This window comes from Hyposmocoma kahamanoa, unplaced genomic scaffold (genome assembly GCF_003589595.1).
Source record: "Hyposmocoma kahamanoa isolate Upper Pololo Valley unplaced genomic scaffold, ASM358959v1 84, whole genome shotgun sequence".
Classification (NCBI taxonomy): domain Eukaryota; kingdom Metazoa; phylum Arthropoda; class Insecta; order Lepidoptera; family Cosmopterigidae; genus Hyposmocoma; species Hyposmocoma kahamanoa.
This window is the reverse complement of record NW_020654229.1, coordinates 7188878-7213176: the sequence shown is the minus strand read 5'-3', so window position 1 is coordinate 7213176 and position 24299 is coordinate 7188878. Positions and strand designations below refer to the sequence as shown.

The 24299-nt window shown below is 37.5% G+C and overlaps 1 protein-coding gene across 1 annotated transcript; it reads right to left on the bottom strand.

Annotated features, from left to right (window-relative positions):
• On the bottom strand, nucleotides 1–22017 carry LOC113234537. Its single transcript, XM_026469878.1, has 11 exons — nucleotides 21974–22017; nucleotides 19767–19960; nucleotides 18751–18841; nucleotides 14411–14460; nucleotides 13337–13556; nucleotides 11424–11602; nucleotides 9889–10039; nucleotides 4850–4992; nucleotides 4276–4401; nucleotides 1722–1775; nucleotides 1–1171 (listed from the first exon to the last, which is right to left on the bottom strand). Exons 2-11 carry the CDS (start codon nucleotides 19866–19868, stop codon nucleotides 980–982), a joined length of 1308 nt encoding a protein of 435 aa, XP_026325663.1. The 5' UTR covers nucleotides 19869–19960; nucleotides 21974–22017; the 3' UTR covers nucleotides 1–979.
• Nucleotides 22018–24299: the final 2282 nt, after the last annotated feature.

The window sequence follows — 24299 nt, the reverse complement described above, 5'->3', positions numbered from 1 at the left end:
TACGTAACACATTCCATTGTTAATATATTTTTTTGTATTATAGTAAAGGCATTTACCATATATCCAATATTTAAAAAAGTTCAGACTAGACTTTACCTAAGAAAATTTTATTTAGCGTTGGCAACTTGTTAGACAAGGGTTGACCACTGCTTCGAGCTATCTCACGTGTCTCGGTTTTTTACTTTTACTTAAAATAAACCTTAACGTAACCCAATAAGGTGTAAATTTGTAATATTGGTATATCGAAGGGAGCGATCCAGTTTAAGAAGTATATAAATCCGTGGTCCTGAGACCTGAGAAAGCTAAAACGCTCTTTCAGATACTCGGGAGACGAAGGGTTACGGAGAATATTGTACAAAACAGTGACAACATTCAAATTCCTGCGGAGACGAATGGGGAGCCACTTGAGTTGATTACGACAGCGTGAGATTCGGTCAAATTTACGAAGGCCAAAGATAAACCTGATGTACATAGATTTTGCAACCGTTCAAGCTTATTTAGCAGGGCCTCTGTAGCATCCAAATAGCAGGAATCAGCATAATCTAAGAAGGGTAAAATAAGAGATTGGGCCAAATAAATCTTAAATTTAAAAGTTTTGGAGACCCTTTAAGCGAGTGCAAAGAGAAATGGACTTTTCGACTGACTTCATTAATATGAGGTGACCAAGCCAAATTACAATCTAAAAGTAGATAAAATTAGCTGTAGTGGGTGCATAAGCTATAGGCGTGGAGTTATACTTTATAAGTGGAACAGAATTTAGATCCAATGCGCCACGCATATGCCCATGATCTCAGTGGAACCTCAATAGAACTACAATGCCGAGTGGCTTCAAGAAAATTAGCAAAATAGTGGCCCTGTATGAGTGTTCTTAAGTCTTCATACGTTTTTCACAATGAGATGTTATAAAGCAGAGGAGTTACACAGTGAATCGACCAGTTATAACAAAACTTTATTGATGCGTGGATAATTTACTTGATTCCTAATACCTTGACGGAAAAATCTGATTCTGACCGATCTGATCCACTTTGTCAGGGGACAAAATCGCTTGCCCAACAATGGGCTTAACTTGCCCTATACCTGGGAAGAAGGGGGTACCAATTAGTGATGATGTACCTATTAATTTATTTTTTGATATAGCTTGGTTTGGATGTGACTTGTCCACTGGTATACCCTGGGGAACATAAAAAAGACAATTAATTTAATATGTAAATTATTAAACGGTTAAATTCAATTAAAAATTAAACCAATTAAACAGTGCAAAACAACTGGAACTCAATTCAATTGCATAGTTAAATTCAATCCAATTGAATAGTTAAATTTGATTCAATTATACAGTGAAACTTAAATTGAGCAGTTAAATGTAGTTCAACATTTTAAATGTATATATACATATAATTATTCAACGAAAATGGTATTCCGGGGTCGCAATAAAGCTGAATCTAATACAGGGCATCATTTTATTCTTATTTAAAGACAAATTAGGAGGTAATTAAGCCATCAATACAATTAACTTTTCTCCACGAATCGCTGAAACTTGACCAACTTAAAAATGTCGATATCAAGGACAACCAATATATACTATGACTATTTTGGCTTTCTAAGAATTTCCGATCTCTTCCGTACGCAACCGACGACATCTGGTCGGCGCCGTTGGCGTTGACGCCAGAACTTAGCAGCCATAGACTAGCTAACGTAGATGTTAATAATGAAAAATAATGTACCGTATTATTTTGATTCGAGATCACTGCCCCTTTGCCTTTGTCCTCCAGCGGTGACTATAATTGGAACAAATGAATAGGATATTTTATTTATAATTGATGACACTATGTCGAAGGTACTTCTTGTTTATTTGCATCTTTATTCGATCGCCTTATAAGTATACTTGGGTGATATTTATAGAAGTAATAGGTTGGCATGTTGCAAGTAAACAATAGGGTTTGCTAGCTTCGTTACAGAGATTCCATCAATGAATTGAGGTGCACGGATAAACCTACTCAGGTTTATATGCAGGTATATTTTTTTGTTGTAAAATCTCACACTTTAACAATGAAAAACAAAGATCTGCAGGAAGCACATTGAAAGATTCATAAGGTCTGCTGGGTTCGTACCGTGGCTTCATTTGCCAGATCACTGGCACGGTTTGTTCAAGGGTGCTGGATCGAACTCAGCCGGGTCGAATGAATTTTTCTAAGTATTCGATCTTTGTTATTAGTAATTATTTAACTAGTAGAGTAATTTCACCAAAAAATAATTTAATATCATGATAGTTAAACATTGTGACATTCAATAAACTTGAAAATTCAAAAGTTGGGTTCCATATTTCGCACATGAAAAAATAATTGAAGGGTTCTTATTGGGAATAATGTGATTATTTTTATTTATTCATAATATTTAGTTATCCATTTGTAAACGAGAATATATATTAGTTACATTCAGTTTCACTTTTTGAACTTACAAATCGTGTTTTTTTTCAATTCCAAAATTTGGAGTTTTTTATTTATGGGCAAGGCGGTGAAAACATGATATTTTAATCAAGTTCTTTTATTTGTAGCAGAAACAAAGGAAGTTTAATATAGTTTCAGATAGAGAGAGCCTGATTTTATTGGGCAAGTTGATTAGGTTTTAACCCATTGCCCAGATTCTGGGGGGTGTTTCTCCGTCCGAAACAATTACAAATACAAATAAGGACTATTCAACCTAATTAAAAGACAATATCGAGCATGAAACTTCATTCGCATCATCCGTCTTTTAATAATAATAATAATAATAATAACGCACACACTCAACATAGCCCCGCACTAGAGAAACCCTGTGTCGCGGTGCCATGGACACACACATAGATAACCACAAATTACACCCAAACTCACGAGAGAAATAACTGTAGGCCATACAAATATTTCTCCCGGCCCGGGAATCGAACCTGGGACCTCTGCGTGGCTGTCCGGCATGGTAACCGTTCGGCCACGGAGGCAGTTATTAAATTAATTTTTTTTTACTATTCGAGTATTCCGCCGTTCACTAACTAAAATACCACGGCTAAGTGACAAATGGTCAAATATCCGTTTTAAATAGAAATAATCTCAGTACAGAGTACTAAACAAACCGACCTCAAACGTACGTGGAATTATATACATTTTATTGAAATATCCCCTAGTTCGCCACTATACGGGACTTGACACTGGAGATAATAAAAATCTGTTCTCACTACTCAAAGTATATTGAGAGAGAACAACGCCTTGAATTGGAGAATAGCAAAATCAACCGTTAAAATAATTGCTCCTTATAATAAAATTTAGGCGCTATTAATAAAAATTACTCTTCATGTGTGAACAGCCACCCTTAGAGGTGGATGGTTTTCTTCAAAATGAAATGGGACCACTATGGAGGTACCCTCTTTCCAACAAAAATAGAATCATGAAAATCGGTTCACAAATACCGGAGTTATCGCGTAACATACATACAAAAAAAAAACATACAGTCGAATTGAGAACCTCCTCCTTTTTTGAAGTCGGTTAAAAAACTAAACATTTACAATTTACCTATATTTTACTAAATTAAGTTTGTAAATATACATTCTTCGGTATTTTTACACTAAACTAAACTGCCTCCGTGGCCGAACGGTTACCATGCCGGACTGCCACGCAGAGGTCCCAGGTTCGATTCCCGGGCCGGGAGAAATGTTTGTATGGCTTACATTTATTTCTCTCGTGAGTTTGGGTGTAATTTGTGGTTGTCTATGTGTGTGTCCATGGTACCCGCGACACAGGGTTTCCCTAGTGCGGGGCTATGTTGAGTGTGTGCGTTATTTATTTATTATTATTTATTTATTTTAGGATATGGAAATTATTTATTTTATATCTAATACATTGTGGCTGCATGCGTCGGCTTTTTATAACATTCTAGTTCGAGTTGTATTATATGTGGAAAAAAAACAGTCGAATTGAGAACCTTCTACTTTTTAAAGTCGGTTAAAAAAAGAGCACAAAATTTTCTTTTAAAAACTGCTAACTTGTTCCATTTATCGGAACCTACACTAACGATGCATAGCTCAAATATTAAACAATTTAAATATTCTAAAACTGGGTTATGATTTTTTTATCACATCTCAATAAATTATTTTGTCACTTAGCTTTAGATTCGCGGACGGCAGTATTACATATTTGACAATAATTGTACTGAACATAGAGCGAGAGTAGACACCCTGGTCTCGAGTTTCAGATTCCAAAGTGAAAAGACCTATAATATGCATTTGTACTTCTACGTTTGTACACTTACATCACTAACGGTGTTGCCATTGCGCTTGACGCACTCCCTCCCATAAACAAGACGCAGCATCAATACATCTGAATTAGCGAGAACTGTACGGTGACCCATGAGAAGCGTACGCTGCCAGAGAAGGTCCTAGAAAATTATAATAATAATAATAATTAGAAGTATCTCGACGAAATAATCCCAATTGTTTTATCCGCCTATGGGTTAATTCCAGTCAGCCTTTCTAACAGCTTGAGGCGGTTGGACTTCTATGGCGTGTCGCTTCCAGCATAGATGCAGAAGGCGGTCACTGTTCGCCGGTTCTTGAACCTGAATCCCTGACCCCGGCCGACTGTGCCATTGCCGGGAAATACCACCTCTAGGATATGGGTTATGTTTTTCAGTATATAATGGAGCAATAAACATGTTTGACGTAATTCCACTAATGCCATTCTTCCATGAGGGGTGCGTGCGTGTTGGTAAGAGCAATGCTAAGGTGCAGCATGATCGTGGGTTTAAGTCCCACCGGATCAAATAAAACTCGAGTTATTTGACTGAAAAATACCAATGATGTTATTATTATTATAAAAGATATTACCTGAATAGGCTCGACGGTGTTGGCACCTAAGTCACAGTTCTGACACATAAAGTTAGCAGGTGCATGTGTTACGCTCTCGAATTCGTATGGAATGTAATGCACGAAGGCTTCTTCAGGTACTTTTTCTAATACATGTTCTTTGCCTGTTGATATAAGAGTGGTTACACACGGCTTTAGCAGCGATGCAAACGCGCGATTGCATCGCATCGCATATTTTTTTATTTTTTTTTATTTAACACACTGTATTGTATTGTAAAAACCATAGCTGGTTTGACTCAAATCCTTACGCTTAATATTTATTTCACACACTTAATTCTAGCATGTACCTAATTAGACCATATTGACCATTGACTTACAATTATATGGACGTCGGGTCCGCGCTAAAAAGTGTCCGCACTTGTAAGGCGCTAAAATCGTATACAGAGCGCGACACTCCGCTTTAGTCTTCATTTGTTTTACTGACAGCGCGATACTGCGATGACATAACAATTTAAATTTCGAATAGGTTGACTTGGGACATTTTTTTCGTGGTTTTTGTATTAGACCCGTCGTCCATTTATTTGTAAGTCAATGATATTGACATATAATACAACATGTCCCGTCACTTGATATTATAAAGAAAAAAATATATATTATACCAAATACTGTCGTAACTCAAAAATTGATGGAATTTAGAAAATTGAATTTGAAAGTTGAAAAAAAATACTGAATGGACTTTATTGCGAATAATGTGGTTATTTTTATTTTACACAATTTTTATTTATCCATTCATAAACGAAAATAATATAAATTTAGTGGTTTCGTACACAAATTTTTTGATCTTTCAAATCGTGTTTTCTTAATTCTACAATTTTGAGTTACGACTGTATTTGATTTCATGTGCGATTTGTTTTATCGTGTTCTCATCCACGTAATATAGTGGAAGTTTAAATTTAACTTACATAACTTGCACTAAATTGCTCGTTTTAAAAATATTTCAAACACAGAATTTACAAAGACGCAATGTCAGTTAAAAAACCAATTCAGCAATAGTCTTCGTGATTTATTGATTTTTTTTAGTTTGGTACAAAAGCTTGGCAGCATTGTTCCGCAAATTTGAAGAATACAACCATATTTTTCAACACTATTGTTTAAAACCCTGGACCATGTTAAAAACATTTGAAGAACTATTTTGTTTGTGTATAGTAGGACACGGTATTTCATGAAAAAATTAAACTATTTAGTACATCCGAACACAATAAAAATTCGTACAGTCATTAAGCATCGAGCCGTGTATTCCACACTCGCGAAACCGGTCGGTCACCATATACTTTACACGGGCCATCCCCATTTCGCCTTTACAAATTACGAGAACTAATTAATTACACTATAAATTTTCTAGTATAAAATGATAAATACATTAAATAAATAAATTAGTTAATTAATTAAAAATGTGTATCGCGTTTGCAACGCTGCTATGTGTAATCGCTCTGAGTGAGACTGTCAACTGAATTAACATTGGATTATTTTCAATTTCAATAATTAAATTGTTCATCATCTGTTATACTATTTTATATAAATTCGACTTAATCTAATGAATTGGATTGTCCCACGGAAGAAAAATCAATGCAAGAAGCTGTAAGCCTCGATTACTATCAGAACCGCTGTCGCCAAAACCCACACTATCATAATGTTAACCAATATGAAATCTTGATAATGAGTGGCCGTAATTTCTAATTTAGAAAGATGTAACACATTCTGGACAGTTAATACTTATAATTTAAACTTTACCCTGTTGACATATCGTTTAAAGTCCAATACCTATTATAGCAAGTTGCGACGTTTTGATTCTATACTGAAATTTTATTCAATGTTCTATAATCTAGCGGTTAATTGCTGAATGACGATGAATTCGAGATGTTTACTTATTTGTCCAAAAAAGAAGTGACCATATTGCAGCAGTATAAGATTTACTTTCGTTTCTAGTAACACACAAATTATTACGAGAAACAGAAAATGGGAAATTTATGAGAATGAAATATAATAAGACTTAATAAAGATACAAAACACCACCATAGATAATCAAATCAAATCAAAAATCATTTATTCTCAGACAACTACAGTCCATATTTTACAGTTATAATATTAGCTTAGATAATTCAATAAAACAAATTTAAATTAAACAAAAGGCAACTTAAAAACATAGAATAATTAAACAAATTAAATTAAATATCAAATAATTCATCGACATGGTTTTAAATGCAGTTTCATGCAATGTAGCATGATCGGGCAATCCACTCTACCAGCCACAACGCGCAGAATCTCATTCGTGCCGCAACGGATACGACTTATTAATGAGGCAGCTCTCTTTCTAAGGATAGCATGGAAACCATCCGCGAACATGCCTGATGCGCTGCAGTACCGTAGCAAACCCAATAAAACCCTGAACGCGTTGTTGTACTGAACGCGCAGGGCGTTGAAAAATATAATACTTAAATACTTATACTTTAATATCACAAGTTCGACCACCCTTTTTGCATTCCAAAATTGCAAAACAATGCATTTTTCCCCGATTTTCTAGGTTTTACGTGAGATAATTGACTCAACCATAACCTGCAAAACAAAAATGGCGGACTTGGCGCACGTGTCACGCGTACTAAGCACTTCTATTGTACCTATTTATTGTTCTGTGATGCCACCAGTGCGCGAGATAATGTATTATATCTCCTAAGCAGATACACCACACTTAGCTTTTAGGTACCAGGGCTCCGTCATTCACTCGCTCGAGGTCACGTGATTAGTACCTACCGCCGACAGTGCAAGCGCGCAGACAAGTCTTTCATTTGCATTACAATCCTTGTATTCGGTTCTGCACGACTGCACACGGAGGGTAACGTTATTTTTACCTCTCTGAGCGCGTGCTTAGGTTCCTTTTTCATCGTAGTGAGCGCCTGTGTAATTAGCAATGGTCGGAAAAAGGTATTCTTCATTATATAGATACACGTTTAGATATAGCTACAAGGAGCGCAATAGAGTTGTAAAAACCACCAAACATTAATTAAGTAGTTTCTCGAATTCCGGATTTCTGGAAATGGTTTTGCTGCATCGTAAGACAAAACTACTTAGGAATTTAAAGTAATTTTAATGGTGCCATGTACAAAAATGCAGTAGATGACGGACCTTATACCAAAAGCAGACAATAAAAAAGTAATGAAAATGTTCACTCTCCGCCCCTCCCTAGCATTAGATACCGCACTGGGCCCCGCACATTCACGGTCACATTGACGGAACGGCAACAAGTCAGTTATGTGCTGCATTTTTTTACATGACACCATTAAAATTACTTTAAAATCCAACTTCGACTGCCTAGGACAATAGTTTGTTTTACGATGCAGTAAAACCATTTCCGGAAATCCGGAATTCGATAAAACTAAGTAATATTTGGTGGTTTTCATTTTTATTTTTATTTTTTTTATTGTGACTCGGCAAAATGACTGCACCGCGCCTGATGGAAAGTGCGAATACAGTCCAGAGATGAGAGTAACGGATGGAAAACACAAATATCTTCACTCCGTCACTATCATTTTGCCGGTCTGGCCAAATGCTTCTTCACACTACGTTTGAAGGACCCGATGTTATAGAGGGGAGGGAATACATGCGCCGGGAGTTGGTTCCACAATTTGATGGTTCGGCATAAGAACGAATTGCCAAACTTTTTAGTGCGGGACGGTATTGAACTGACCGTCCAACTGTGGCAACGCAGTCCGGCACGGGTGGTCCGCTGATGGAAACTATAATAACATAATAATAACTCTTTATCGCTCCTAGTAGCTATGTCTATACATATATCTATATAATTGGAACACCTTTTTCCGACCCATGGTCATTAGTTAAATTTAGTAGGCTATTATAGCGTAGATATATTCGATTTTGTAAGAAAGTGATGTATCTGTTACGTAGTAACAACAGAACAATAAATACAGTAGAAATGATCAGTTAGCGTTGTTCGTAAATGTGTAAACATCCTTAACACATAACTTTTATAATAATCTGCGCTCGGACAATATGTAGGTAGTTTTATAATAAGTCGCTGGATCGCAATATAATCTCACCTGCATTTTTTCTTATATTGGTTCGGGAGGCCGCCCGCCAGAACTCTCTCGACTTCGGGCTTGACAGAGTGATATTTTATGTGCATTCCCTCTCATTCATCCATCATTTTTATTATTGACTGTTTGGTGTCGTGTTGGTGTCTACTGGTGAATGATTGTGACGGTGGACCTTTGGAGCTCCAAAAAGTAGCCAACGAATAGCGGTGACGTCATCCACCATATCATACCGGAGGAGCCGAAGACAAGGAGATTAAAGGTAGGTGGGTTTTATATGGTCATCCGAGATCAAAAATATTGCTATTTACGTTTTGTCCGACCAGCTAAAATTACAGTCCACTTTTCGTTTATTCTTATTACAAATTACAATTTCGTTAACAAGCGTCCTACGCGTGCCAACTATAGGTTTCGAAAGACCTCTTTGAGCTCAGTTCGCCATTTACGCTTTGTATGATACGATTATGTCATTTTTTCGCGCAAATTCTCAAAATTTGTAGAAAAATGCCTTATCGTGCTGTTTTGGAGTGCAATGATGGTAGCTGCACCAAAAATATTACCTGTAGTAGTATTTAAAATCACCGGTAAGTCTTATTCTAATAAATTTTAAATTTTCTGTTTATCGAATTGATTAAGATGTTAATAGTTCGTCGTAGTCCAGCTATTGGCCGCAAGATGGCAGCACATTGAATAAAATTTCAATGTAAAATCCAAACGTCGTGTCTTGCAACAAAGGTATTGAACTTTCAACGAAATAACGACTGGGCAAAATTTAAATCATATTAACAATCCAGAATTTGTTACATCTTTTTAAATAAGAAAGTATGACCAATCATCTTCAAGATTTCGGAATGTTTATCATTTTGTTTGTGTGAGTTTTTGCCACAGCGGTTCCGACAGTAATCGAGCCCTAGGGCACTTACATTGTTTTTTTTGTTTCTTTACCTTTCGTACCTTTAATAACGTTCTTCCAGTTGATATGAATGTAGTTGTCTCGGTCAAACCGATTCGACGTCATCGGTATTCCCAGAATCCGGAATAACGTGTTCAACGTGTGAGCTGTGTGCCCACGGCAGCCGTGCACCATATCTGCTAGTCTTAATGTCTGAAATATTGTTTAGAATATCGTGCCCACGGTATAACAAAGCCACATGTGATCGTACTGTTGTCTGCCTCCTAGGGAGGTGGAGGTCTGTAAAGCGGAGCTGCACCAATTAATGCTAGAGGAGTGGCAACCCAGCGCTGGCTTTAAGACCGTCGAGGCAGTTCGTCCTATATTGTCTGAATGGTTAAGCAGGGAGCACGGAGTCCTGACGTTCCGCATGACCAGGTACTCTCGGGTCACGATTGCTTTGGGAGGTACCTGTGGCGAATCGCAGGAAAGGAGCCGACTCCAAAATATCACCACTGTGACAACTGCCTTGAGGAGACAGCCCAACACACGTTGGAGGAGTGCCCTGCATGGACAAAGCAGCATGATGCCCTGGTCGCCATTGTAGGAAATGATCTCCTCCCAACTGTAGTTCGCTCTGTGGTTGAGAGCAAGAGGTCTTGGGACACTGTCGCAACCTTCTGCGAGGTTGTGATGGCTCAGAAGGAGGCGCCGGAACGAGAACGGGAAGTTTCCGCCCCGGATCCGATCCGCCGCAGGAGAATCGGACGTAGAAGGAGAGCGTATGCTGACCAGCTGCCTCCGTAAATGGGGCCCCGGTAGCGGACACGGGGGTGTCTAAGACTAAGAGGGGAGCGGTGTTCTAGCGCGGTGGGGCGCGCTAGAACACCGCGCCCCTCTAGTGTTGGACGAGTGTAGTGTGCTCCATCTCTGCATCTCTTCCGAGTCGAGGCGCATAATTGCGATCCACAACGGGCCGAACGGAAACTTTTGACATTTCAAATGGGAACAATAGTTTATTTAACTCACAAATTAGAAAGATATAGTAGGAATCAGGCTCATCTTCTCGCTCAGAAACCCATCTGATTTCGAGACTACCCGATCGGATCGATTTCCATTTGAATCAAAATCAAGCTGCGGGTCATTTATCAAAGTTGGGATCGGGTCATCGACTACGGCAGCAGGCGGAGGGTACGACGATATGAATAATGGGAGTTAAAATATTGAATTTTGAAATAATATCAACTCTCCGGCTCTCATTTGCGAACTTATCTATAAATAATTCGCATTTAGAAAAATTCTGCTCCAAGCCGATCGAATGAAATTCCCTTAAAAACAAATTGAAAGTATTGATATTGTTCCAAAATGTTTATAGCTTGCTTACATGTTTTGAAATAAATCGACATGAAAAACAATCGTTAGATCCTATGCACTTGAATCGATTTTCATGAATAAGTAAATTCTCAGTTTTAAGTTTAGAGACTTTGCAAGGCTTTCTTAACACAAGCATGCATTAGCGTAATGGGACAAACTGATTTACCAATTGCAGCAATTGCAATAAATTGAGAATTAAATAATATTTTATTTTATCATATACCTGTTGGCCTTCAACAAATCCGAAACTAGGAATGTCCTGTCCCCTGATATCAAAGACGAGGACATTCTTTGGGACCAGAACGACTTCTCCTGTCAAATCAATGAATTGGAATACCACGCAAGAGGATAGTTCAATCGTTGTTATTGCTTTCTTCAGGGCCGTGTGGTCTGCCGTGCCGCCTGCGCATAAAATAATATTATTCTAAAAAGTCTACCTGGAAAGGATACCGTTGACCGAATACTGGATACTGGATGCCACGCTCAGGTCCCGGGTTCGATGCCCGGACTGGGAGAAATATTTGTACTACATTTATTTATCTCATGACTTTGGGTGTAATTTGTGTGGCTGTGTAAATAAAATCCGATCTCAATTTCAGTTCACTTTATTTGATAGCGTATTCAAACTGACAAGCTCACAAGTATTCTCTAAAAGTCATTCACTACTGTGCTGCTGGATCCAGACTGAGCTGCTCCGCCCTTACCGCAGCTCTTTTATCGGCCATTCTCACATTCGGTGTTCTTAGCCTAATTACCGTAGCCATTTCGGTGTCCTCAGCCTAATTACCGTAATCCTTGTTTTTTCTCGCTTAATTTACCATTTAACATTGAAATACGACCAACTTTAAGCTTAACTCTCAATATGTCTAAATGGCATCAGAATAATGACAAAGTAGTTTTCGAGTTATTGAGACAGGAATATTTTATGGAAACGGTAATTAGGTCTAATTACCGTAGCCGTGGACACGACAATTAGAAAGATAATATTTAATTGTAAGTGAAGTAAATTTATCGTAGTATTGAAAAACAATTGGGTGATACAATTTGATCGGGGTCGTCGGTACTTCGGGAGCTAGACTAAATGAGTTACTAGACTATGGTTACCTACGTACTTCAGGAACTACTGTGCGCATAATGACCCCCAATGGCCAAGTAAATGAATCGTAGTAGTTGAAAATCAGTGGTGACATAGATTAGTCGGAGTCGTCGCTACGGCGCGCTTCGGGAGCGAGCCTTAACTAATTGGAAATTCTTAATAATACTTAAAGAAGTATCCAACTACACCATTATACGAAATGATCCCTAGAAGTCAAGTAAATTTGCGACAACATGCGATACAATTTGATCGGTGCCGACTGTACTTCGGGAGCGAAACTAAATGAGTTGCCAGACTATGGTTACTTACGTAGTTCATGAACTACTGCGTACCTACATAATAACACCTAAAGGCTAGATAAATTTAGCGTAGTAGTTAAGTAAGTGGCGATACAGACCGGTCGGGATCGTAGCTCCGATACTTCTGGAGCGAGAGAAAATTAATTGGGAATGCTTAATACTGTGAGTTATTGAGCGATGCAATATATTGCATTTTGCACTTCCTTCTACACATGCAGCCTGTGGGAGACGTACTCTCAGAAGGCATATAGGGCCCTCCGTGTCCAACACAATAATGCGTTTAGGGTGTTGATGGGGCTGCCCCGATACTGCAGCGCCTCGGGCATGTTCGCAGCGGCTCACGTAGACTGTTTTTACTCAACCATGCGCAAACGCGCATTGGCACTGGTGAGTAGGGTACGGGTCAGCCCCAACACCATCATGCGCATGATTGCGGACAGGTTCGACTGTCCATATATGAACCAAGCTTGTCGCCTGCATGTTGTTTCAAACACTTAGTTCATAAGTTAAATAATTTTATAATGATAGTTTGTGTTTTGTAATATTTTGTAAATTTTATTTTTATTATGCATTAAATTTCAGGTAATAATAATGTAATATGTAGTGAATGTATTGTCTATAATATGGGTTTTTGCTGCCCGAAATAAATGAATTTTATTTTATTATTTTATTAATATTTGATCGGGGTCGTCGGTACTTCGGGAGCGAGACTAAATGAGTTGCTTGAGTAGGGTTACTTACGTAATTCAGGAACCACGGTGTACATAATGACCCCCAATGGCCAAGTAAATTTATCGTAGTAGTTGAAAGTTAGTGGTGATATAGGCTGGTCGGGGTCGTTGCTGCGGCGCTTCGGGGGCGGGACTAAACTTTGATACAGTGCCCCGCACTCGTTATAGTAGTGCGTGTTGATTAGGTTGCGATCGGAGGCCGATATTAAATATTCGTCATTGTTGGGTTCCTGGGAATATATTAATTAATTGTGATGGGTATTACAAGGTGTGTACATATGTCCGTGTCAATATGGAGATATTTAATTATTACTCTTTGGCGGGGTCTAAATATTATCTTATTAATTTCTTTCTATCTGATAAAGTGTTTTTTAAAGTGAGACAGTTAATTCTTTTTTTGTGAAAACAGTTTTAATACAGTAATTTTTTAGTCAAACGTGAGTTATCCATAAAAATGAAAAAAGTTTACTAATATTTTTTTGAATGCTGATAGACTAAGTTTCATGTAAGGACCATTTTATTGTACTGGAAGAAAAAATCGGGACGGAAGTAGGTCTAATTAAATAAAAAGGTTTTTCATACAAAATACATTTAATTAAATTTGACCAGCTTCTGCTGTCCCGACTTTTTCTTCCAATACTTACAATGATCCTTACATAACACCGAGTCGATCAGCATTAAAAAAATCAACCTTGTTCATTTTTATGGACAACACACGCTTGACCAATAAATTTACTATGCCAAAATTGTTTTCACAAAAACTTGATGGTTCATAAGACAGTTTCCCGTCTCCGATTGTTTCGAATTTCCCCATACTGTCCCAATTAAAAAACACTGTAGATATATCCGATGATGGGTAAACGTAGGTACATTGCATTGCTTTGTTACATAAAACAGCACAGTCATGTTATTTTAGATAGATACCCAAATGCACTGGGGCTTCTCCCGTAACGCGAGGTGGGCCCCTGGTTCCACATAACCCGCTGCGTCATCCATTACCCGCAGCGGGGTATGCGTGACGACGAATTTTTCTATGTACAAACAAGACTGTACTTAGGTTTGTTACACCAATCAATATACTCACGTGGTGGCCAAATTCTTTTAGCAAATCGTAGCTATTAATTTGTCTATCCACTGCAAGAAAAAACAACAGTGTTACAAGATTCTCCCAAAGTCAGATCACTCTTACGTAAATAAAAATACCATCGCAATGATTTATAATTACTTATGTAAATATTTAATTAATAATTACTTTCAATTTATGTAATAGTCAAGTGCAATTTTATAATTTTGCAATTGCATAATTTTAATAGTTGTTATCGAGTTCTTAGGTTTTCGCGATTGTTATACATAGGAATGAAACTATTTTTCCGGATTTAAATCGCGTATATTTGTTTTATCAAACAAACCGACGTTTCGGGCCCTTTACAGGTCCCATGGTCACGGTTGACTGAGGTAGTACAGTCTTCAACCAGTTATGTCTAATATTGATGCAAACCACCCTATTTTTTCACTATAGTTATAATAGTTATTAATTAAATACCTTATTTTTAATTTTACAAAGAAAACATTCCAATTTACGCTACATTAAGTTTTACAAATTATTTTATTGAATGAATTTTTTATTAAGTTTAATTTATTATTAATTATTAATAGAAATTAGACTAAATTAAAACAACAACTATTAAAAAAATTTTTAATAGTTGTTGTTTTTATTCATTCATATCGGTTTTATTGAGCGAGGTGAGGTACCTATATAGTGTGCAAGCGCAGAGGACTATCGGTGATCGCTTGCAGGTTCACCAAATGTACCTACTGCTGCAGTGAAAATTACGCTCTTTATATAAGTTTCCTGGATTGGGTGTTGATGGATAAGCCCCCTCAGGACCTTAGCCCCTTACATATGAACGTATAAAGTCACTAAGAACAAATTTAAGGCTAAATTAAAGTGGTGCCAATGGAACCAATTAAGTTGGATATAATGGCATCACATCATGAGTCGAAGAACTTTCATAAGTTTGGGAAGGAATTGGGTGTGTTGATGGCGTAGGATATTGCAAACCTTTTCATGGAGCATTTCAAAGTCGAGCCCCGTGAGCCGCCGGATCACGGGTGGGTGCGAGAAACTTCCTATTATGGTGCCCCATCTATCTCTCAATTCACTGCTGACGACGTGGCATCTATCATTAAGAGAATGACGAAAGGGAAGTCACCTGGGCGTGATGACTTGAGTGTAGAGAATTTAAAACAGGCGGGTGAACGATTGCCGGGAGTTTTGTCTCAATTATTTAATCTTTGTTTGAGGCACTCGCACCTACCTGACGGTTTGATGCAGACGATGTTGGTACTTCTTGTTAAGAACAAAACGGTAGACGTGTCTGACAAAAACAACTACAGACCTATATCGTTGGCCACTATCATTGTTAAGGCACTGGACGGTTTGCTTGATTGCATTTTAACTAAGCATCTGAAAATTCATGATGCGCAGTTCGGGTTCAGGCCTGGACTTTGCTTTGCCTCAAGCATACTGTTCGGTATTACACAGACAGAAGTACGCCAGTGTAAGCGTGCTTCCTTGGTCTGTTCAGGCCTTCGATACGGTCTTGTATGACGTGTTATGACATAAGCCGAGTTGTGAGACAAATCTCCCGTTTGAGGTTATTGGGCTTTTCAAGTTTTGGTGTCGAAACCAGATCAACAATGTTAAGTGGGCCGGGTCGCTGTCGGAACCATACGGGTTGGGATGTGGGGTGAGGCAGGGAGGTTTAACGTCACCTAAGCTCATCAACCTGTGTGTAAATGCATTGATTGGTGAGCTCTGCAGTACTAATGTTGGCTGCTCGTTGGATTGCGTCATAGTTAACAATATCAGCTATGCAGATGATATGGTGCTACTGAGCCCATCAATATGTGCCCTCTGTGAGCTACTTAAGATATGTGAAAATTATGCTGTTGCCCAGGGACTCGGGTATAATGCAAAGAAAAATGAGCTCCTAGTGCTTAAGCTGCGAGGTGGGGAAGTGGGCGTTGTACCGCCGGTCTCCCTTTGTGGCACCTGGATCACTGGGTGACGTGATCAGTCCTATCTGGTAGATAAAGAGATAGAACGGAGTGCCCTTGCAGTAAGATCAAATAAGCTCGCCCGGAGGTTTGCACGTTGTAGTGGGGAGGTTAAATTAACGCTTTTTAAAGCGTACTGTCAAATCTTCACGTGTAGCCTGTGGGTGAAGTATAATAAGGTGACCCTAAATATGCTGAGGGTACAATATAACAACGCGTTTAGGATGTTGTTGGGGTTACCACGATACTATAGCGCTTCAGGCATGTTCGCTGAGACACGCAAGGCTTTCACGCCAATCTGAGGAAGCATGTTGCTTCACTTTGGCGACTTATGCGTGGGTGCCCCAACAGCATTCTGAAAGTTGTGACGGATAAAATTGATTACCCTATCCAGGCCCAGTTTAAGTTTATTTATGTGTGTTATATTAATTTCAATTTTATATTTAAATAATTTCAATTTATATTTAATGTTGTAATTATTCGTGATTGTATAGTTTTTGGATTTTAATTATAATTTATTGTATTTTAATTTTAACATTTGAATAGCATCATACTAACCTTATTCCTAAGTTCTTTACTATGGATAATTGTTTTTGGTCAGAAATAAAGTAGGTATTATTATTATAACAACGCCTTTAGGGCGTCGTTGAGGTTGTCATATTGTTTCTGCAGTGCGTCACAGTGGCGAGGCGTGACATTTGTCGTTAGTAAAACCGGTGTAGAACAAAAAACACCTAAGCACATTAACAAAAACTACTTTTTCCGTTAAAAGGCGAATTGGCAACACTTAAGGCCGGCTTGACTCGCGCTGAACTGGCCAAGATCCATCGGGAAGCTACTGCAGGCTTAGCATGAGCCCGAAGACAAAAGTTATCTCTTCTTCGAAATGTCAATTTTCTCTCGAAGACAAAAGTTATCTCTTCTTGGGACTGTCATCGCAGAAGAGATAACTTTTGTCTTCGGGATCATGCTAAGCCTGCTGTACTCAGTATTATTAAGGAAAAGCCGGTGGGAGTAGAGTTATATGGACTCGTTATGGTTCGTTTATATATTACTGAACAGAATACGTGTCTGTCCCAACAACCATCATCCTTGTTAAAATCAGAGAAACTATCTCCCCTGTTCAAATTATAAAAAAAAAACCACGTGGAATAGGACAGATCGGTTTTAATATTTTCCTATTTGTTTAGCAAAGTCTCTGAATATAAAATCTATATAACTATAGAATCTTTTGGGTCGTATTCTAGAACTCTACTCAATGCTCAAGGTAGGACTTGAGTATGATTCAAAGCACTAGAAATCATACTCAAGTCCTTGCCATTAGGGTCGTATTTCCAGTGCTTGAAATCATACTCAAGTCTGCTCAAATCCTGACTTGAGCATTGAGTAGAGTTCTGGAATACGCCCCTTTGCCCTGCAGAAACGTGCGGTTAGGGAAATTTACAATCTGGGCCTCAATAGTGACTTTGAGAGTTAAGTATAAGGAAAATAACATTCTTACACTAGCGTCACAGTACATTTACATATGACAATGTTATTTATGTTAAGGAAAATATGAATTTTTTCATGAAAAATAGTGACAGACATAACATTAATACGAGGAATAAAAATAAACTAGCTGTTCTTGACGGTCGTCTATGTAAAGTCTCAAATTCATATACGTTTCTATAATAAGATCCCGATTGATATTGAAAATTTGCCATTTGGGAGGTTTAAAACTATTGTGAAACAAAAGCTTTATCCTAAAGGTTATTATATATATATACAACTTCTGCGTAGATACTTGGATGACAAAATTCTGTGGTAGTGACCCGTCTAGTTCTTTAAGGTATTCTCGATCTAAGATGTTTAAATTAAATATTGTAATCATTGACTTACAAATAAATGGACGATGGGTCTAATACAAAAACCATGAAAAAAATGTCCCAAGTCAACCTATTTAAACGTAGTGACATGTAAAGGAATATGAAAAAGCTAAAACATTGAATTTAAATTGTAATGTCATCGCAGTACCTACTGTCTAATTTTGCTTGCTTCGCTGTCAGTCGAACAAACGAAGACTAAAGCGTGAATGACGCTCTGTATATGACTTTAAAGCCCTATAAGTTCGGACACTTTTTAGCGCGGACCCGACGTCCATATAATTGTAAGTCAATGATTGTAATGATAAATGTATTCAAAAGTGCAACCCCTAGAGTTTCTTGCTCCTTCTTCTCAGGGGAATCTGCCTTACGAATGACCAGTAGAGTTTAATCAGTATGGCGATTTCAAGTGTAATATACTTAAGTACCTATGACACAAAGATGATTGGACCGTGGTCAGATTCACTTGTGACAAATGACACGATAAAGAAAAGGGTCTTACCGTTGCTACGCCTGAATGTGGCCTTGAGCATGTCGACAACCTTGACGGATATATCTTTTGCAGTAAGGCAATTGTAACCGATGGGGAAGTCCTGTTAAAATTAACATGAAATTAGGGAATCACCACAATTAACCGGCCAGAATAATTTAATTTTTTTAATTTATATTCAGATTACAAATACCATTGACTTACAATTATATGGACGTCGGGTCCGCGCTAAAAAGTGTCCGACCTTATAGGGCGTTAAAATCGTATACAGAGCGTCATTCACGTTTTAGTCTTCGTTTGTTTGACTGACAGCGAAGCAAGCAAAATTAGACAGTAAAGCTTTTTCATATTCCTTTACATGTCACTACGTTTAAATAGGTTGACTTGGGACATTTTTTTCGTGGTTTTTGTATTAGACCCGTCGTCCATTTATTTGTAAGTCAATGACAAATACCAATAAATATTACACCTTATAGTAGCAGCAGTAGAGCCCCTTATAAAAGTACTGCCACCTTACCTATTTCTGCTGCTAAGCCAAGAACGCAGTAATATTAGCATTACTGCGTTCCGGTTTTGAAGGGTACATGAGACTTGTCAACTTAAATCTCAGGGTGACGAGGGCAGCGGCAGTGCCCCTCAGATCTTTGGGATTTAAAGCTCTGTGTGGCACTGCAAGAATAAAACACTAATTACTAATTATTTATTTACACGTAATGTCTGCGACGCGTGACGCAACGCGGGTATCCGGTGGCCGGCCTCGGAAACATACGTCGACGTTTTGGCCGAAGGGCGTCATGTACCGACATTGTGATGTGTTGGTACTCTCATCACAAATGGATACACAACTCAGGACAGCATTGGCTTTCCATCGTATATACTCTACAATATCCGCAGACATTGTGGAGTAATGAAGCCGTGACAAGTATGGATCAGAGTTTTTAGATCTCTGATATCGGATGCAGTTCGCAAATGTACTAATGTGTGGTGACATACTTAATGTTTAGATGCCAATAATATAATCCCCTTACAATTACGGTCCCAGAGAAATTGTAATGAACCGGCGGACATTCTTTGTTCTTATCCGGATTCGAGATGAAGATGTACTTCTCCAGCTTGTTCACGGCGTTCATGGTGTAGTTGAGTGGCAGCTTGAAGAACTTGATGCAGATTTCTCGCTCTATGCGTGTCAGCGCTGCGGTTATTATATCTTCCGAATGGAAATCTAGGAGGAAACGATTCTTTAATAGGAACTGCTCTAGAAATGAAACCTGTTCTGTTCTGTAAATATCGTATTTAGTAGCAGTAGAGTTTTTGTGTAGGAATTCGTGTGACAGAAATCTTCCGCGGCTGATTCCGCATAAGTGTTTAATCAAATACTTTAGACATTGATACTATACTAAAATTAAAGAAAAAAACACAAACTACCTCAAAACTTTTCAAGAAAACCGCTGTGTTGAATAGGTACAGTCATTACAAGATACCTGACACTTAAATGAGACTTATAATGAGGTACCCTCTTTCCAACAAAAGAATAACCAACGAAATCGGTACACAATAATCTCAGAGTTATCGCGCAATATACATACAAAAAAATATAGAGCCGAATTAAGTACCTCGTCCTTTTTTGAAGCCGGTTAAAAATAGGTCATAGCTTTTTTAAAAAACATCATGTGACGACGAACGAACAAGTCGTGTGCTTGATCACACACAGTCACACAGCCACCGAAACAATGAATTTATTGCAAACCAAATTTCCCGATCGCATAATTTCATGTGATTTGACACCGCTGGATTATTAGCCAGTCGAATCGATTGCAGCCTTAAACCTCAAAATTCGTGACGTATACGATATAGATCCACCATTTTGTCAAAATGTGATTAAAAACTTTGATGAAAGAATAGAAATCTGTAACTGTGGTCGTGGTGGACATTTATCAGATATCATTTTTCATTCATAACTGCCAAACCTTGCTTTTTTTGATACAATAAAAATTTGAATCACTGGCATCTAAATCTATTGGTTTATTTTGATTTACAAAACAGAGTTCTTGGTGAAAAACCCTTTATACAGTCACAAACTGTCACATTTTAAACCACAAATTTGAAAGATTGTTTTGGCGATACATTACAGCGCTACAATTTTCTTCATAGAACTTCGAATTTACGGTACTGGTATAACAATTATAACAAACTAGTGGAGTCAGTTTACAAAAAATAAAAATTTGGAGAAAATTGTTAAATGAACTTGAATCTTTAACTTGTGAGCCGTAAAATTTATTTTGATATGACTCTTTGAAATTTAGTATAGGTTTTAAAAATATTTTGAACTTTTTCAAGCGACACTCCACTGTATTGCATATGCAATAAAGTTGAAGTCGCTTTAATTTTTTCTTTGTTCAATACGTAAGATGGATCTCAAAACCAAAAGGTAGGTTGGCTAGTGTCAGGAATCTCATGTTTAAGACTGTACATTACCAAAGATTTTTTCTATATCAACTGAACTAAACAGAACACATAATACGATATACATTTTTCAAATCGCTTTCATTCGTTAAATAATAAATTCTGAGATAAAGCCAATGGCCCTGCCGTTCGACCCAAGCAAAAATGAACCGTATTAGTAACGGAATAATTTGAATTCAAGCAGAGGTAGTATCAAGTTTTTTGAGTGGACCCATTAGTACCTACTAATGGCTGGATCAGTCTGACACCATCAGCCTACCTACCTTTTGGTTTTGACAGCCATCTTAAGTATTGAACAAAGAAAAAAATAAAGCGATTTCAACTTTATTGTATTGTATTGAGTGTCGCTTGAAAATGGTCAATACTTTTGCCCTCACATTTGTTGTAAACAAATGCAAGGAGCTCTATTGCTTGAAAGTTTCTGTAAATTCTACTACTCAACAAGTATTGTGGGAGTACTATGTGAAGAAAATACAATCTATCGTATTAGGTTTTGAATTTTGATGTTGCAGAACTGTTATCTTGAAAATGTATTGTCATAGGCGCAATTTATATTGCGGAGGAACGAAAAAATAGAATTTTGCAACGATATTGTACAAGATATAAGCCAAAATCTTCCGCGGAATGCGCGAGCGAACATTTGACCATAAAGTTTATTATGCTATATACAATATGGTTACAAAAATTAGCTTACGTTCCGCCGCAATACAAATTGAGCAGCGTTTATCCAACTAAGCTATGGCGGCTCTCATTACCCTAACAAAGTACTTACCATAATCTCTAGGATCGACAGAAAAGTGAACGACTCCATTCGGCCACAGAAAACTCCGAGCACTTCCTAGACATAGCAGAATAATAAATGCTATACTACGCATTATCCTGTTAAAATTATGAAACCGATTCGGTTTTCTAGGAAATAAAACTCTATTGAAAATATATAAAAAAACACTGATTGTTACAAAAAACTGCACTAAATATAATATTCCTACAACACCAAAATTACATTTGACTCTTTTATTTATTGGCAAATATATAAAATTCATATAACTTGCACCAAGATCATAAAAAGTACATTGTGCAATTTTATTTTCTTTTTACTCGTTAAATTTAATATAGACTATAGCAGGAATTATTTCTTGTATTACAATAAAAATAAACAAGTTACCAGATCATCAAATTCGCTTGTTGCCCGTGCGGTTCAACTCGGTGGACCACGGACAATTTTTTCTTCACGTAGTTCACCTCTTATGTATAAAATAGAAAAACACAAAATGTATCATTGGTGGTTTCCACCTCGGACGATCTACCCTATACATGTTCTAAATTTATTACGTAAACGGCGTATTGTTTACAAGGATTGCAGTATGTCTTTCTCGAACGCTGTTTATCATTTACGATGTACGTCGCGTACGCTGTTCATCACTTACAATGTTCGTCACTTACGCTGTTCATCACTTACGATGTTCGTCACTTACTCTGTTCATCACTTACGATGTTCGCCACAGAATTTGAGGTACATTACAAGTAAATTCGACACATTTCGATCGTTTCCTGAGTAATTGTTGTAAGTCACATTAGGCAAATTGTTAAGGGCAATGTATTTGTGGTCTAGTAATAGTAAATTGTAGCTCGTAGTCACGCCAATATCGATATATCAGTGAACTATACGCATATACGTACAAAAAAGGCAGACGATCAGTGGCGGATTTGCAGTCTTGGCCACCGTAGGCCCACTGCCGTGTAGTCAGTACCAGCCGCCCCTTTCTCAGCACTCATATATCTACTGGTAGACATATCTACATTTTATAAATAAAATGTACGAGTGATTTAGGAAGATTATTGGTATACGATGCGGTGCAGTGCGGCCCGCCATAATGTGCGTGAGCCTTTAGAATATTTACGTACCTTGAGTTATTTCTTGTTATCTTCAAATTGGCCACCCTAGGGCAAATTATAGGGTGGCCTTAGGGCAAATCCGCCACTGCAGTCGATTGGAGTACACGTTGAGTAAGTTCGTACGTTTTACCTGGTTTTATTCGGTTACGATACTATAGCGAGTGGTACGATATACGGTTCAGCACATACGATGTTCGTCACATAATGATGTTCATTTTTGCAAATGTAACATCTTGCGTAAGTGATGTACACCGCGAACAAGTTCCTTTCGCCGACTTAGTGCCAGTTCAGGTTTTTAACGCGTTTTGTTAACGCACGCTCGTGTCTACATGAATTATATTCATAAGTAGCCGCATGTGTTAATAAATTAATAATCATAATTTAATGCGCGTTCACCGCCCGTCATCATGTGAACATTTACGGCGACTTACGAATAAAATTCATGTAGTTGTAACTTCTCATGTGAACAGACTCTTATGATGTCCTAAGTCTATTGTGAAGACTGAATTAAAAATTGTATTTTTTATTAAATAAATACATATCACAGATCATTTACATGTTCAGGTTCCTTATCACGTTTGGGCCCTGTTCTGCATAAATGAGTTAACCCACAAAATGACAGTTTCGAGATATTGAGAATTAAAGATGTTTGGCAACTATTTGTCATTGCTCATTTAATTAATGAAGTTTACAGGGCAATTATACATCAAAACATCTGTAATTAATTACGATCAGTTTATTGTTTTTTTAAGTTAACAAATTTATGATTAGTAATTAAATGGAAATGGTTTATGCAAAATTCGATATATCAACAAAATTATTACTCTATGTGTCAAGTGTGGTTAACACATTTTTGCTAAATACGGAAAAGTACGTATAAAGTGTCACTTGATCCTTGCAAACACTGAGAAATCACATTTTCATAGTGATCATGTATTAAACCAAGAAACAGTCGATCTTTGTATTAATAATTATAACAAACTAGTCGAGTAATTTCACAAAAAATAATTGAATATCAATTCAATAAAAATTTAATTAATACAGTGAATAGCGACATCTCTCGCCAGGACTGGTAGCTGTAAAGGTACTAACTGGGTGATAAATCTGTCAAAGATTTCTCATAGATGGCGCTACGACTAAAAAGTCGTTGAACAGCCAAGTACAAAGACACGACGCAAGCACATAGAAAAAATCGTGAGGTC